The sequence below is a fragment of the Pseudonaja textilis genome, chromosome 15, assembly GCF_049901715.1.
Source record: "Pseudonaja textilis isolate UNSWEBS1 chromosome 15, rPseTex1.2, whole genome shotgun sequence".
Classification (NCBI taxonomy): domain Eukaryota; kingdom Metazoa; phylum Chordata; class Lepidosauria; order Squamata; family Elapidae; genus Pseudonaja; species Pseudonaja textilis.
Genome location: NC_142004.1, coordinates 12,098,674 through 12,113,060, shown reverse-complemented (window position 1 = coordinate 12,113,060; position 14,387 = coordinate 12,098,674). Strand labels below are relative to the sequence as shown.

Here is a 14,387-nt window from a genome sequence, read left to right as displayed (position 1 = left end):
AAGGAGGGAATTTTAAAAGTGCCGATAACCTCTAAACCAGGGGTGTCCAACCTTGGCAACTTTAAGACTTGTGGACTTCAACTCCCAGAATTCCTCAGCCAGCTTTGCTTGTGGACTTCAACTCCCAGCTTTGCTGGCTGAGGAATTCTGGGAGTTGAAGTCCACAAGTCTTAAAGTTGCCAGGGTTGGACACCCCTGCTTTAAACCAAATGAAGGAAGAAGGAAACAAGAGCAGAGCCGCACACAAAAGCTGAGTGAAAATCTGAAGGGGGAGAGAGAGAGAGAGACAAAAAGACACCTTCGGGAAGCGGAGAGGCAGGCAATTCTCACGGAAGAGCAGAGCTGGGAAGCCCCCGACTTTAGAGAGAGGAAAATAAACCCTCCAAATAAGAGGAGCTTTAGTGGAGGAGGCGAAGGACAAAAAAAAGGCTTCTTTGGGTATGCTCAAAATAAAGGGAACTGGGCAAGAATAAATTTGACAGCTGCTCCAAGTGCCGGGGAATAGTGAAACGCTTTGGTTCGCTCTCCTTTGACAAACCGCTGTGTGGAAGTCTGAGGGGCAGGAGGAAGCCCCTGATAAAACCCTCCAGGCCCAAACACACCGCATCCCTGGATACCGAACATCAGAGGGGCCGTCGCTCTGCAAGATTCAAAGCGTTTCTCCTGAACGTTTTGGATCAGTTTGACTTTCTACGCCTGCCTAAAACTACACTGCTGTTTAGTCTTCTACTGAGCTGCGTCTCGCAAGCAGCCACGGGAAAGCTGCCTACGTAACAGCCGTTGTGTTGTCCTGCGGTTTCTCCCCAGATCTTCACCTCAGAGGCAGAGACTCCCACGGACTCCGGGATCCCAACGCCGACCAGCCAGCCTTCGGTCCACTTGCAGGGCCAGGAAGGCTCCATCCAGTCGCACCTTCAGTCAGGACCCCGCCTCACCTCCAGCCCCGCCGGTAAGTGGCAACTTTCCCCTAGGACAGGGGTCCCCAAACTTGGCCACTGGAAGACTTGTGGACTTCAACTCCCAGATTTCTGGGAGTTAAAAGTCCACGACTCTTAAAGTGGCCAAGTTTTGAGACCTCTGCCCGAAATGTTCCGTTAGATCCCTGAACGTTTTATTCGAAGCCGCCATTTGCACTTATGACCACCGGGTTCGCTCAATGACCCCTGCAAAAAGGTTATAAAATTGGATCGGTTGTGTGACTGACCCATTTTACGACCATTATGACTTATGGCCGTAATAGACAGCCTCCATTATGGTCATAACCCAAGGATTACTTGTTTATGCCTCCATAAGGGAGCCAATAAAATTTCTATTTCATAGGTGATGAAAGGGTCCCCCAGTATTAATTTTTTTTTAAAAAAAAAAGCTCTGTGCTTTTAATCTCTTCTCAATTGAAGGTAACCCCTTAAAGTCTGGTAGTTGGGCAGCTGCCTTCAGAGAAATGCTGCACTTGGTTGTCTTTAATCTGGGCAAATCAATTGGGGCTAACTGTGCACAAACCCGGCCACCTGTGGGTGTACACACAGCCACCCCATCTTCTCCGATCGTGCACAACCGTCTGCAGGTGGCTGGGGAAGGTCTGCAGAGGTGAGGCATCCCCACCCACTGGGGCGCGGAGGCTTTGAGATGCTGGCAGCCCCTTCCCAATGCTCCCCACAGCCCTGAAAGGAAGGCAAAGGGGCAAGCGTTGCCTTCGGTGGCCTGGGGCGAAGGAGGGAGACAGGGACCTTCCTCTGTTCCTCGGGGATCTGCTTAGCAAGGGGTGTCCCCTCAGAAGAGTCGCCATCCCCTGCCAGAATGGGATGCCCCCAAACAGTCAGCCACAAACTCTCTAGGGAAGAGGTCTCCAACCGTGGCAACTTTAAGCCTGGTGGACTTCAACTCTCAGAATCCCCAGCCAGCAAAGCTGGCTGGGGATTCTGGGAGTTGAAGTCCACCAGGCTTAAAGTTGCCACGGTTGGAGACCCTGCTCTAGGAATGAAACATGCTGTCTGTCACAGGTGCCTTTAACAATGATCCCTTCCGTGTTTTTAAAATGAGCTGATTAAATAGGACGTGGGATACTTTGGGGTGAGGGTGTAGGGATTGTGAAGGAAAGAGCGAAAAGCTCCTTGTGCGATGTGCTCACCTGTTGTTTCTGCTGCCCCCATCCCTCCCTTCTCTCTCCCCCCACCAACAGTCTCCTCCGGCAGTTTGGTCCTTTACCAGAGCTCCGACTCCTCCAACGGCCACTTGCTGCCCTCTGCCCACGGTGTGATAGAGACCTTCATCTCCACCCACATGGCTTCCTCCACGCAATAACCTGGCCGGCCACTGGACATTCGGCAGCCCTTGCCTGCAGCCCGTGGGGCCTTCTCCTGCACCCCATCCCTGCTCCTGGGCGGGAAGGCCAGGCGGTGCCCCTGGCTGCCTCCTCTGCCAGGATTTGTGTGGCTTTTCCCCCTTCTCCCATACGCTGCAATTTCAAAACTCCAAGGAAAAGATGCCCCAAGCAAGCAGGGGGCAGAGACGGAGCTTTTGCACTGCTGAGAAGACAGGAAGGGTTTGTAGTGGACGAGGTTCTTTGATCTGGGGCTGGCTGGCTGCCAGAGTAGAACAGTGAGGTGCCTCCTGCTCGTCAGGTGGGATCCCAGAGCAAGACTCGGAAGAAGGACAAAGCAGAGTTGGAACAGGGAACAAAGAAAGGGACCACGCATCCTCTAGGACAGGCCCACACCTGGGGCACTGAGCCGTGGGAGAACTTGGACTCAACTTGGCTCTGGTTGCAGAGATGCTCCTGGCAGGTTCTCAGCCCACAAGCGGCCCCGCAGGCTGAGCCCCAGGCGGAAACTGCAAGGAGAGCAACTCCAAAGGTCTGAACCGGGCAGCTGATACTTCTTGGACCTTCTACATGCTTGTGCAATTGTGCAAGGCACCAGGAATCTGCGCTGGCAGCAATCAAGTGTAACCGAGGCATTCTACATCATCAACAGAATACTCTTTCAAATTTAAATTAAAAGACACGCTCATAATAGAGTTAAGAGCCTAAGTAAAACATGGAAACATGTAAGTCTCGCCTCCCATTTTAGAAATAAGCAAACCAAATAGCTTGTCCTCCTGATGTTTGTAAAAATAGCAATAAATCCCCAAAGAGGATGAGCATCATTTCTATAAATTGCTTAAAAACAAAGGGACTCTGTTGCTGCTACCTCAAGTCAAAGAATTTGAGACCCCCTGCATTCCATCAGCTCCCCTCCGTCTGCCTCTGACCTGCCTCAACATCCCCTTCCTGGATTCAGGCACCCTTCCTCCCTCCCAAGTGCTAGGTTAGTTAAGTAACAGCCTCTGACTGGGCATAATTTGGACCAGTTGCAGAAACAGGCTTTTTTTTTTTTCACAGGGGGTTTAAATGGTAGCTGTGCTTTTTTCCTAGCGGGGTTGCTCATTTTGGAATCCGGCTCCGGAGACACCTGTGCCGTGGCTGGAGACGTGTGTGTCTGCTATCGTGGGCAACAACTCAGCCAATTAGGCCACTTCTCCAAATGCACAATACAAACTTCTTTCCTAGTGAATGTTTGGGGATAGGCTAGCTTACGCTTGACCTCCTTACTGGACAGCAGTGTCTCCACACCCAACAGGCAAAGCCAAGACCCTTCTGTTGCTAGGAGAACCACAAATTGTTCACATGGAAGAAGCCAAAAGAAAAAAGCCAGAGGGAAAATCACTGGTCAAGCCAGAGTGGAAAAGAAAATCAGAAATTAACTAGGCATAAGTCTTGCCTAAGCATCACCCTGTACTTATTTGAGGCTCAGAATATTACTCATTGAGCTTTGGAATCTTGTAAATCAGTAGCCAAATTTACCCATTTGGGTGTTTCAAGCTCCAGGTGTTGCTCTTAGGCCCCAGAGCACTCTGGAGACTTCACAGGCAGAATCACAGGCCTCATCCGCTCTGTTTTGTACATATATTTAACTTTTGGTCAATAAAACAGGGAAGATGTTAAAATATTGTTATGTACATTGGCTATTCACAAAGGGACCCATCTCATAGGATCTGGAACCATATCTGTAAAGGCGGAGTCACATCGTTCTTCAGATGGAGGAGGTGAGAAAACAGAGAAGCTGCTCCGGCCACTCCTCCAGGTGACCCACAAAGCTGGGCATCCCTGCCCCCCCCCCCCACAATCTTCGCTGCCCGCCCCCCGCCTCCATTTCCTGCAGCTCCAAGAGCCGCCAAGGCTCACCCGAGAAAGCGGCAGTTGGGGTGTCCACTTTGATGGGACGCAAGGAGTGCCCGCCCGCTCTTCCCCCAATTTGTTAGGCTACCCAGGAGCCACAGCCGCCCTCCCCACCACAGGAGTTGGAGCAGCTCTTTTCCGTCACTGAAGGAGTCCCGGGCCCAACTCAGGAGCCCCCTGCCCCCTGTGAAGTAACTCCCCCTGGCAAATAAGTATTGGAGGAAGGGTCAGTCTGTTCCTGCTTCCGCCTTCCTCCTTTTCCTCTTTCTCTTCCTCTGCATCGTCTCTGTCCAACTGATGGCCTCCGGACTGCTGGGACACGAGAGCTCCTTGTTCTGGCTGTTACTCACTGCTTCGATGGCCCCGGGCTGGCCATTCTCCTCTCTTTTCCCTTTCTTCTTCTTCTTCTTCTTCTTTTTGACTTTCTTCCACGTAGCCTCTATTGTTTGGCCGGAGTCCTGGGCCACTGGCGGGGGCAGACCGCTCTGTTTCAGAATGTCTGCTGCCGTCACCGCAACCTCTTGGCATCTGTGCCAATCTGAGTCACTTTCCAGGCTGCTGGAAGAACCACAAGCGGGGAGGAAAGCAGAATTACTATAAATAATATATGTATGTGTGTGTGTGTGTGTGTGTGTGTGTGTGTGTGTATAAAAATATATAAATATTTAAATACTATATATATATATATATATTTATTAATGGCTTACAATTCTGAGAATGAAACAGTGCAAAAGATCTAGCTACACATAGGAGTGGGGGTGGGGAATATAGCAATGAAGCCATATTAACTGGAAGACCAGCTGTTTTGTTCCTTTATGAGTGAGTCATGCCGACTTATCTTTAATCGAGTGATTCAACCAATATTCTTTGTACAACACCCAACTTCACGTGCTGAGTTTGCACAATATGCACTTGTTATCCTGTGTGGACACAATCACCATGTTATGCAAACTGAATCCGTTTACGATGCTGTGTGCTGTGTAAATCCTATCATGCTGTGCCAAGATATTAGATTGGCATCAAGTTAAACCTACTGCTTTGGTCCATACCACCCTCTAAGCCAGGGGACCCCAAACTTGGCCGCTTTAAGACTTGTGGACTTCAACTCCTAGGCTGGCTGGAGAATTCTGGGAGTTGAAGTCCACAAGTCTTAAAGCGGCCAAGTTTGGGGTCCCCTGATCTAAGCCACGGCTTAGAGGACCAAGGCTCTCTCCATTCAGTTAAAGATTGTTGCTAGACACAGAATACGAATCAGTTTGGCTTGGTGGTTAAGACACCAGGCTAGAAACCAGGAGACAGCGAGTTCTAGTTCTCCCTTAGGCACGAAAACTGGCTGGGCGATCTTGGGCCAATGACCAGGAGACCGTGAGTTCTAATCCCTCCTTAGGCATGAAGGACCCCTGGAAGACTTTGGGACAATCACCCAGAAGACAGCGACTTCTAGTCCTGCCTTAGGCAGGAAAGCCGCCGGGTTATCGTTGGGCCAACCCACCTCACGGAGTGGTGGTTGGTGGGACAACAGGAGCAGGAGGAGCCTTCGTATATTTGCTACTTTGAGTTGGCTGAGATAGAAGTCAACAAATAAAATGAACCCAGGAGGGCGAGGCACTCTCCGGCTGGCAGGTTGCCAGAGCCCAGAACCAGCCTCACAGTCTGACCAAGGCTCATGGGCAAGCCAGAAGTCTTCGTCTGTCACCCCCTTCCATGGCAGAGGTCCCCTCCCTCCCATTCCCATTCCTTACCTGGAGCTGGAATGCTGCAATGCCGACCGTTTCCGAGGGGCGGCTTCTGGCTCCCCACAGTCTCCCAGGACAGAGGAGGAGAAGAGGCGGAATCCTGCGCCGTTTCAGGAGGAAACAAGAGGGAAGGTGCTGTGTGAGTTAGTGGCTCAGGCCTGGCCTGGAACCCTGGGCCAGTTTCTAGAATTAAAAGCTGCTGCCTGAAAGGAGGAAGAAAAGGCTTAGCGGAGCTGAGCCTCCTACAGCTCACGCTGCAAGCATCAATGTCCGGTGCCGAAAGACAGACCCTCGGAAAGAAGTAAACCCCTCCCCCTTCCCCCCCGTCAATGCCAGGCGGATGCTCAAGCATCCACCTGGAGCCGGGGTGTCCAACCTTGGCACCTGTATGACCTGGGGGACTTCAACTCCCAGAATTCCCCAGCCAGCACAGCTTCCCTGCTCTGGAACTCCAGACAACGCAGGCTAAAGGAAGAGGACACAGTTCCCCCAAGGGATTTCCCCCAAGCAAGCGGCTCACCGTTGTCTTCTTCCAGGAAGGCGCTGTTCTCATGTCGCGGGAGTCGCAGTGGGCACGTCGAGAGGGTTATCACCCTGAAAGGAAAAGCAGGATCAGCGCGGCAGAGGAAGAGAGGAAGCCAGGGCTGCCACTGGGCGTGGTGCCAAAGGAGGCCAGCAGTGAGCTTCCTGCCTGAAAAAAGCCACAGGCTAAATCGGCAACCGAGTGCTTGTTGATCATTAACACTCCGAGCTGGCCTAAGTTCCCAGAAGGCCCAAAACCTGGGGCCCATAAACCAGAGATAGGGAGCCAGACCAGCAGAACCGATTCTGTCCAAATGACTTCAGGGGAGCCTGGCCATTTTTGGCACAGTAGGAATGCAGGTGGAAAGAGGCAAAGGGCAAAGTCAGGGCCATCCAGAGAGTCGGGGGCTTTTCCCTCCTCCCACACCTAGAGAAAGGCACAGAGGAATCTAGGACTGCGTGGCTGATGTGGGAAGTAATGGACCTTTTCACCAAGACAAGACGGTTATTTTGAAACCAGTCGTTGTTTGGTTAGCTTCAGAGAAGGAAAGTTAATCATCTCTCCTCTTGTTTCAACACATCCATTCAGGCTACTTAAGGGAATGTTTTAACTGCCCAGAGTCGCTGGACAGGGACATGGATGGCATAGAAAAAACTTTCCCCTTGATGACATTGGTTCAGAATGTTGCACATTTTGCCCACAGATTCACCTCCGGTTCTTCCGTTATCCCATCACTGAGGTGTGTAACATGCAAACACCTCCAGCCTTTGGGTCCTTTCACCTGCAACCAACACAACTGGATCGGGGGTCTCCAACCTTGGCCACTTTAAGACTTGTGGACGTCAACTCCCGGAATTCCTCAGCCAGCAAAGCTAGATAACACTCATGGCTGCTTTCTGACCTGTTTTTTTAGCCCTCCTGTCACGTTTCTACCTTCATGTCATCCCCTCCAGTCCACAAGGCCATCACTTCCTTTCAGATTGATCCTATCTTGTTATATTCTCTTGGCTTCATAGACCCCTGTTATATCTAGAGGGAATCATTGTGTAGTGACCACAATGGGAACCCACAACTCAGTCATTAAACAAAACAGCCACTAAGAGGAACTGCCACTGGGCTGATAATTTCACTTCAGCTTTCCTGTGATCTCCAAAGGCGTAGATGCAAGGATCGGATGGAAAGTTACTGTTTCGTCACCGTCATAACTGTGAACAGTCACTAAACAAGGCAGCTACTAAAATGAGGATGACTTGTATTTCTTTTCTTTCAGTTGTTACTTCAAGGACTCTGCCACTCTCTCTCATGGGCCAAGTTATCATCCCCCAAAAGACCCTCTCCACAGATGTTTAGTTATTTATTTTAAACATTCATATAATTGTACGTTTTATATATATATATAGCGTTTATATATTGACTTCTGCTGCCCATGGAGATTTTCAAGGAGCATGTTGATTGGAAAGAAGTTGGACTACCAGCCTTGGTTGTGTCCATGCCACATGAAGCATGCCCTGGCAAGGGCCACACCAAGCAGGTTGGCACATTTGGGTTAAAAGCACATCATGGAGTTTTTTTTACGCCAAGGATGTTCATGCAATTCTGTGCAAATCGGGATCTCTACTCTAGAAACTGCTTTGCAAGCCAACAATACTGACACCAACCAACATTGCCAACTAAGAGGTATCTGCAGTATATCGATAAGACCCTCAGGGTGGGAATGTAAAATGTACTATTCAGAAGCCACGATAGTGCAGTGGTTAGAATGCAGGATTGCAGGCTGACTCTGCCTACCATCTGGCGTTTGATCCTGACCAACTCAAGGTTGAGCCAGCCTTCCATCCTTCTGAGGTCGGTAAAATGAGGACCCACATTGTTGGGGGCAAAAGGCTGTCAAATGCTTAGAGAGGGTTGCAAAGCCCCGTGAAGCAGTAAATGTCTCAATGTATTGCTACTGCTATTCAGAATTCTCTAGGAAAAGCTCCCACAAGGCCGCGCCCAAGAGGAAAATGTGAATAAAATGTTTGTGCCTACTTGTCCAAGATCGTGTCCAGTTTCTTTGCAACGTGTGCTCGAAATTCTGGCGTGGTTTGCAGTTCATTTCCATCCTGCTCATGATTGCAGATCTTCTCTCTGTTTCAGGAGAATTAACGTTCAGTTATTTTCTAAGATTCCCTTTGCCACAGGAGTAATCTCTAGAAGACTTTGATCAATTATCAATTTGATTATCCATTCAGGTAGTTCACTTTGCACAGAATCACTGGGATGGATTTGGGGATCCCTGAGAGAATCTGGCAATTGCACTTCATGTCATCCAGGACAGATAATTTGTATGAACTATAGTTTCCAAACTATAGTTTGTATGAACTATAGCTCTCTGAAATGATTTTGATGGCTGGGATGCTGGGAGCTGAAGTCCGTGCTCTTCTGTGGATGTCCCTGGAAAGCTGTGGGAAAAGAAACACCCTACCTCCAGGGGCACTTGAGGCCTTTTTCGGCCGCCCAGAGGTTTCAGGAAGGCTTCTGCAGGCCGAAAACTAAGCCCGTTTTGTCACTTCCTGTTTTTCCGGAAATACCTGAAGTGACGAAATGGCCCTAGTTTTCAGCCTGCAAAGCCTGCAGAAGCCTTCCTCAAGCCTCTGGGAGGCTGAAAAAGGCCTCAAACCGGCCGAAAATCAGCTGTGAGGCGTAGTGCAGGTAAGGGGGCAGCAACGGAGTGGGGTGGGGATTGCACGCGCATGTGTAGGGGGCGTGGGGGAGCATGCATTGCCTTCTAGGTGCTGGCACGCAAGCGCAAGCGCGTGCACAATTTTTGCCACAGGAGCCCAAACAGGTTAGCCACCACTGCCCTACCCTATCTGATTTGGGATTCGTCTGCTTTCACTGTAGTAGATCTCTAAAGTCTAAATGTGACTTGCAGGAAACAATCCCCAATTCAGTGAAGAAACCGCCTCCTCCTGAGTACTGCCTGAACCTTTTGACTCTTTCTTGCCTTTGGAAAGCTAGCATGTCGGGAGTCAAGGATTTCAGCCTACACTCTTCAGTGTTTCTCACCCACAACCACTTGTTTCTCTTGCTTGTGGAGGGAAGCTGTGACTTGCAATGGAGGGAAGAGGTACCCCTGTTTAAGAGTCAGAATTAGGCCTAGTAGATGCAGTTGGGGACAGCTTAATTACCTGATGCTGGATCCACCTGCCTGCTGCTTCCTTTTCCTCGAATTCTCTGAAAACAAAAATCCAAATTAAAAAAAAGACTTCAACATGAATTCACAACAGTTGCGACTAAGGAATCCAGAAATATAGAAAACTGATGGCAGAAAGAGCTCTAGTGATCCATAGAGAATTCGGCAGAAAGACCAGTTTAACTGACTACGGGAATGCAGCGCACACCCCCTGTTTGAGTTTCAGTGGCGCAGGGGTTAGAGTGCAGTACTGCAGGCTAGGTCTACTGACTGCCGGTTGCCAGCAGTTTGGCAATTCGATTCTCACGAGGCTCAAGGTTGACTCAGCCTTCCATCCAAGGTCAGTAAAATGAGGACCCAGGTTGTTGGTGGCCATAAGCTGACTCTGTAAACTGCTTAGAGAGGGCTTTAAATTACTGAGGGCTGGTATCAAAGTCTTAAGAGCTGTGGTGGCACAGTGGTTAGAATGCAGCATAGCAGGCTATTTCTGCTGACTGCTGGCTGCCGGCAGTTCGATTCTCACTGGCTCCAGGTTGACTCAGCCTTCCATCCTTCCGAGGTGGGTAAAATGAGGAGCCAGATTGTTGTTGGGAGCAAGAGGCTGACTCTGTAAACCGCTTAGCGAGGGCTGGAAAGGATTGTGAAGAGGCATATAAGTGCCATTGCTATTCATCAAAACATGATAAAGCCTCTCTCATGAGCCAAGTAGAGAAGAAGTCAGTAAAACAGAGACCAGACAATGCTACCCCTGAGTAGATGCAGAGCTGGTTGAACCACTGTAAGCAGAGAATGCTCAATGGCTCTGTGCTGAGCTGGAGGGGAGCATCAAGGGGTGGGGGGGTGGCAGGTTCTGTTTGATAAATGGCTTTGACAAGGAACTAGGGAAATGGTTACCAGTGTACAGATAGCAGACAGCAGAGCTACCTTGAGCAAAACCCAGCAGCATGGATGTAAACAGAGACAAAAGCAAGCTCCTAATCTAAGTAAGAAAAAAGTAAATACACACACACACACACACACACACACACACACACACACAGAGATAGATAGATATATAAAATAACAGGATGCATGAGCCAGACATGTAAAAGGCATCTGGATGTCTTGATGGACAAGTTGAATAGAAGCCAACAGTGTGATAGTGAAGCAAGAAAGGCAAATACAGTCCTCGACTTACAACAGTTCATTCAGTGACCATTCAAAATTACAACAGCACTGAAGAAAGTGACTTATGACCACTTTTCACAACTATGACCACTGCATCCCCGGATGCTTCACTACTGAATTATGATTCCCTTTTGCGACCTTCCAACAAAGGAAAGCCAATGGGGAAAGCAGATTCTTAACTTCACAACTGCGTTGCTAATTCACTTCTTGCTACTTTCTTGTGGCCAGAAAACTCATAAAATGGGGCACCTGGTATATCGATTCCAGTCCCGGATGCTATACAGGTAGTCCTTGCTTACTGACTACCCATTTAGCAACCACCTGAAATTATGACAGCCCTGAAAAAGATGAGTTACAATTGGTTCTTGCAATTGAGATTCTCACAGCATCCATGCTGTCATACGACCACAACTGCAACTTCTGCTGCTGCTTCTGAGAAGCAAAGACCATGGAAAGCTGGCTGGAAGTCACAAAGTGTCTTGCTTAATGACTGCAGACAATTCACTTTACAACCACAGCTGGAACTGATGTTGTATGTTGGCACGGTCATTTGATGTTGCTTTACAACCACATTATTTAGCAACGGACTGTCCCCAATTGCAGCCAGCAAGTGAGGACACCTCGTACTGCATTTTAGGAGAGACATTTGCCTAGTGGGAGGGACGAGCAGGTTGCTGGCTTTTAACACGTTTAGTCGGGAGAAGAGAACTCAGACCCCAATTTCTCTCCACATTTTAATGCTGAATTCTTTTTCCTTAAGGTCTTTTCTTGAAGCCTTAATTGTCAGGTGACACAACACGAAGACAGGTGAGATCTGGGGTTGCTGGACGAGGCTTCCTCGACAGTGATGTCGAAACAAGCTCTGTAAAGGAATTTTTCCTGCATTTGGGAGGCAACCCATATCATAACCCCACCACTCCTGTTTCTTTAATCCCTCTGAAGCTACGTTTGCTCGCATTAGACCTGTTGCACAAAGATCTGCTCACGTGACCCAGCTCTCCTCATGCCATCAGTTGATCTACTTTTATGAAGTGTCAGCACATAATAAGGGACGGCTGGATGGGGTTTTTTTTGCATGCCAGCCATTTTCTCAGTTCTCCCAGTCAGCATAAGGAAAAGTGTTGCTTCCTGCCCCAGGTTTTTCTTTTAACCAGATAGAGCATAGATATCTAAAAACATCAGCAACCCACATGGGCCCCTTCCAACTCTGTCAATCTATCTATAAAGGATCAGAATTACTGCAAAACAGGTCCCAGCCATAGAGGGATATGCACCATCATTATCAATTTCTGCCCATTTTCCAATGCTCCCCCACTTGTCTGGCGGTGTCTGGCTATCAGAACAGGAGCAGAGTTGACAGCCTCAGACCATTCCATAGACATGGGTCATCTCTAGGGCAAAGTCTTCAGAAGGGGCAAAGATGGTTAACTCCCCTGTTGTCATTCAATATAAGCAGACGATTAGAAGCACCAAAGCAAGGATCCCTCCTTTTAAAGCACCTCCAGTGATGGAGCCCCCACAACTTCTGTTCCACTGATTAATTGTCCTCATAGTTAGGAAATTTCTCCTTAATTCCAGGTTGCTTCTCTCCTTGATTAGTTTCTGTTTATTGCTTCTTGTCCTGCCTTCAGGTGCTTTGGAAAATAGCTTGACCCCCCCCCCTTCTTTGTGGCAGCCCCTCAAATATTGGAGCACTGCTATCATGTCATCCCTACAGCAATGGCGGCTCAGTGGTTAGAGTGCAGTAAGCAGGCTACTTCTGCTGACTGCCAGCTGCCTGCAGTTTGGCAATTCACTTCTCACTGGCTCAAGGTTGACTCAGCCTTCCATCCTTGAGGTGGGTAAAATGAGGACACAGATTGCTGGGGGCAACAGGCCAACTCTGTAAACTGCATAGAGAGGGCTATAAAGGACTCTGAAGTTGTATATAAGTCTAAGTGCTATTGCTAGTCCTTTTCACTAGACTGCAATGGTTCTTATTTTTTAGCCTCCAATCATCTTTGTTGCCCTTCTCTGCACTCTTTCTAGAGTCTCAACATCGTTTTTATATTGTGGTGACCAAAAATTCCAAGGCCTTATAAAGCAGTACTAACCTCCAAGGGCAAATTGAGCGGAGTGATCGAAAGTATCTCCTGGAGTCTGTTGCACAAACTTCGTCACAGGGAGGTGATGGGTATTGAATCCTCCTTCTTACGTGACTGTATTTGTAGCACATATATATTATGCATATGCATATATTATGTGTTATATTACATATAATATGATTTATGATGACAGAGCCCAAAATTTGACAGCAAGACCATTAAAATGAGTTGTGTCCCACTTTGTCTTTTCTTGTCACAGTTGTTAAGTGAACCACAACAATTGTTCAGTTAGTAATACGGTCATTAAGTGAATCTGGCTTCCCCATAGACTTTACTTTTCAGGTCACAAAAGGTGGACTCCATTAGCACAGGATGTGGCAACCGTCATAAATACGAACCAGTTGCCAAGGATGTGAATCATAAGCATAAGGATGCTACAACGGTCATAAATGTGAAAAATGGTCATAAATCTCCTTTATAGAGTTGGAAGAGACCTCAGAGGTCATCTAGTCCAACCTCCACTCCCCAAGCGGGAGACCCTACACCGTTTCTGACACAGAGCAGCCCAGTCTCTTCTTGAAAGCCTCCAGTGATGAAGCTCCCACAACTTCCGAGGGCAACTTCTGTTCCATGGGTTGATTGTTCTGTCAGAAAATTCCTCCTTATTTCTAGGTTGAATCTCTCCTTGTTCAGTGGCGGTTTCACTTCAAATTGTCACTAAATGAACTGCTGTAAGTCAAGGATTGTCTGTATATGTTTGTGTGTGGTGTATGTATATAAAAACATAGGTATATTTTGTGACGCACATACATCCCCCCAAAAACCCTCCCATGATCAGGGCCCCCAACCTTGGCACTTGTGGACTTCAACTCCCAGGATTCCTCAGCCAGCAAAGCCGGCGGAGTTAGAGCAAAGCCGGCTGAGGAATCCTGGGAGTTGAAGTCTACCAGTCTTAAAGGGGGTCCAAGGTCGGGGCCCCCTGCCCTACATCCACCCTGGCAGCAACCGAAGCGCTTCGTCTCCCCGGCGCCCGCCTGAGAGCAAGCCCCGCCGCCGCGGAGACTCATTCCGCAGGTCCTAAGACGCCGGAAAGGCTCGACTGCCTGTCGGGGACGCCCAGGGCCGGCGTGGCCACAGAGCTCCCTTGGCAAGCGGGGCGGCGCCGGGTGGATCGGGGCGCCTTCCCGGAGGCCGCAGAGCAGGCCCGGCCGACTGGACCCTCGCAGGCCAGGAAGCCCTACCGACTGGATCCAGGGCGGCCGCTCGACCGAGCGCCGGATCCCAGGCCGCCTCCCGCAGGCGCTGCCAGGCCGCCGCTTCTTCCTCGCTGTCGCCGTCGCTCGCCTCAGGGCCGGGCGCCGCCATCGCCAAGCCGTGCTCGCCGCGGAGAACTCTGGGAGCCGTAGTCCGGGAGGGAGGGCCAGGCGCGAGACGGGTCAGGAAAGGCCGCTGCCTCGCCGAGGGATCCCTCGCGCCGGAACCTTCG

At 49.5% G+C, this 14,387-nt stretch overlaps 2 protein-coding genes across 3 annotated transcripts in view; one reads left to right on the top strand and one right to left on the bottom strand.

Annotated features, from left to right (window-relative positions):
* Window positions 1-3,599, top strand: part of HNF1A (HNF1 homeobox A) — a 30,338-nt gene extending 26,739 nt beyond the window's left edge. The window contains exons 9-10 of the mRNA XM_026717048.2: window positions 808-949; window positions 2,180-3,599. Coding sequence (XP_026572833.1) covers window positions 808-949; window positions 2,180-2,301 — 264 coding nt within the window. The 3' untranslated portion in view covers window positions 2,302-3,599. The remainder of the gene's footprint in view (window positions 1-807; window positions 950-2,179) is intronic.
* A 330-nt stretch (window positions 3,600-3,929) lies between these two features.
* Window positions 3,930-14,386, bottom strand: C15H12orf43 (chromosome 15 C12orf43 homolog). 2 transcript variants are annotated; one of them, XM_026717050.2, is made up of 6 exons: window positions 14,143-14,386; window positions 9,646-9,691; window positions 8,504-8,602; window positions 6,473-6,546; window positions 5,959-6,052; window positions 3,930-4,771 (listed from the first exon to the last, which is right to left on the bottom strand). In XM_026717050.2, the coding sequence occupies exons 1-6, from the start codon at window positions 14,264-14,266 to the stop codon at window positions 4,444-4,446; spliced, it is 765 nt and encodes a 254-aa protein (XP_026572835.1). In that variant the 5' UTR covers window positions 14,267-14,386; the 3' UTR covers window positions 3,930-4,443. The 2 variants fall into 2 exon arrangements, with proteins under 2 accessions (XP_026572835.1, XP_026572834.1); XM_026717049.2 differs by having other exon boundaries at window positions 3,930-4,774; window positions 14,143-14,359.
* Window position 14,387: the final 1 nt, after the last annotated feature.

Coding starts and splice junctions, on each gene's coding strand:
- C15H12orf43 (XM_026717049.2), bottom strand. CDS start 14,266: ATGGCGGCGCCCGGCCCTGAGGCGAGCGACGGCGACAGCGAGGAAGAA. Junction 6,547..8,503: donor CTGGACACGATCTTGGACAA/GTAGGCACAAAC, acceptor TTTTCCTTTCAG/GGTGATAACCCTCTCGACGT. Junction 6,053..6,472: donor CTTCCTGGAAGAAGACAACG/GTGAGCCGCTTG, acceptor GAAACGGCGCAG/GATTCCGCCTCTTCTCCTCC.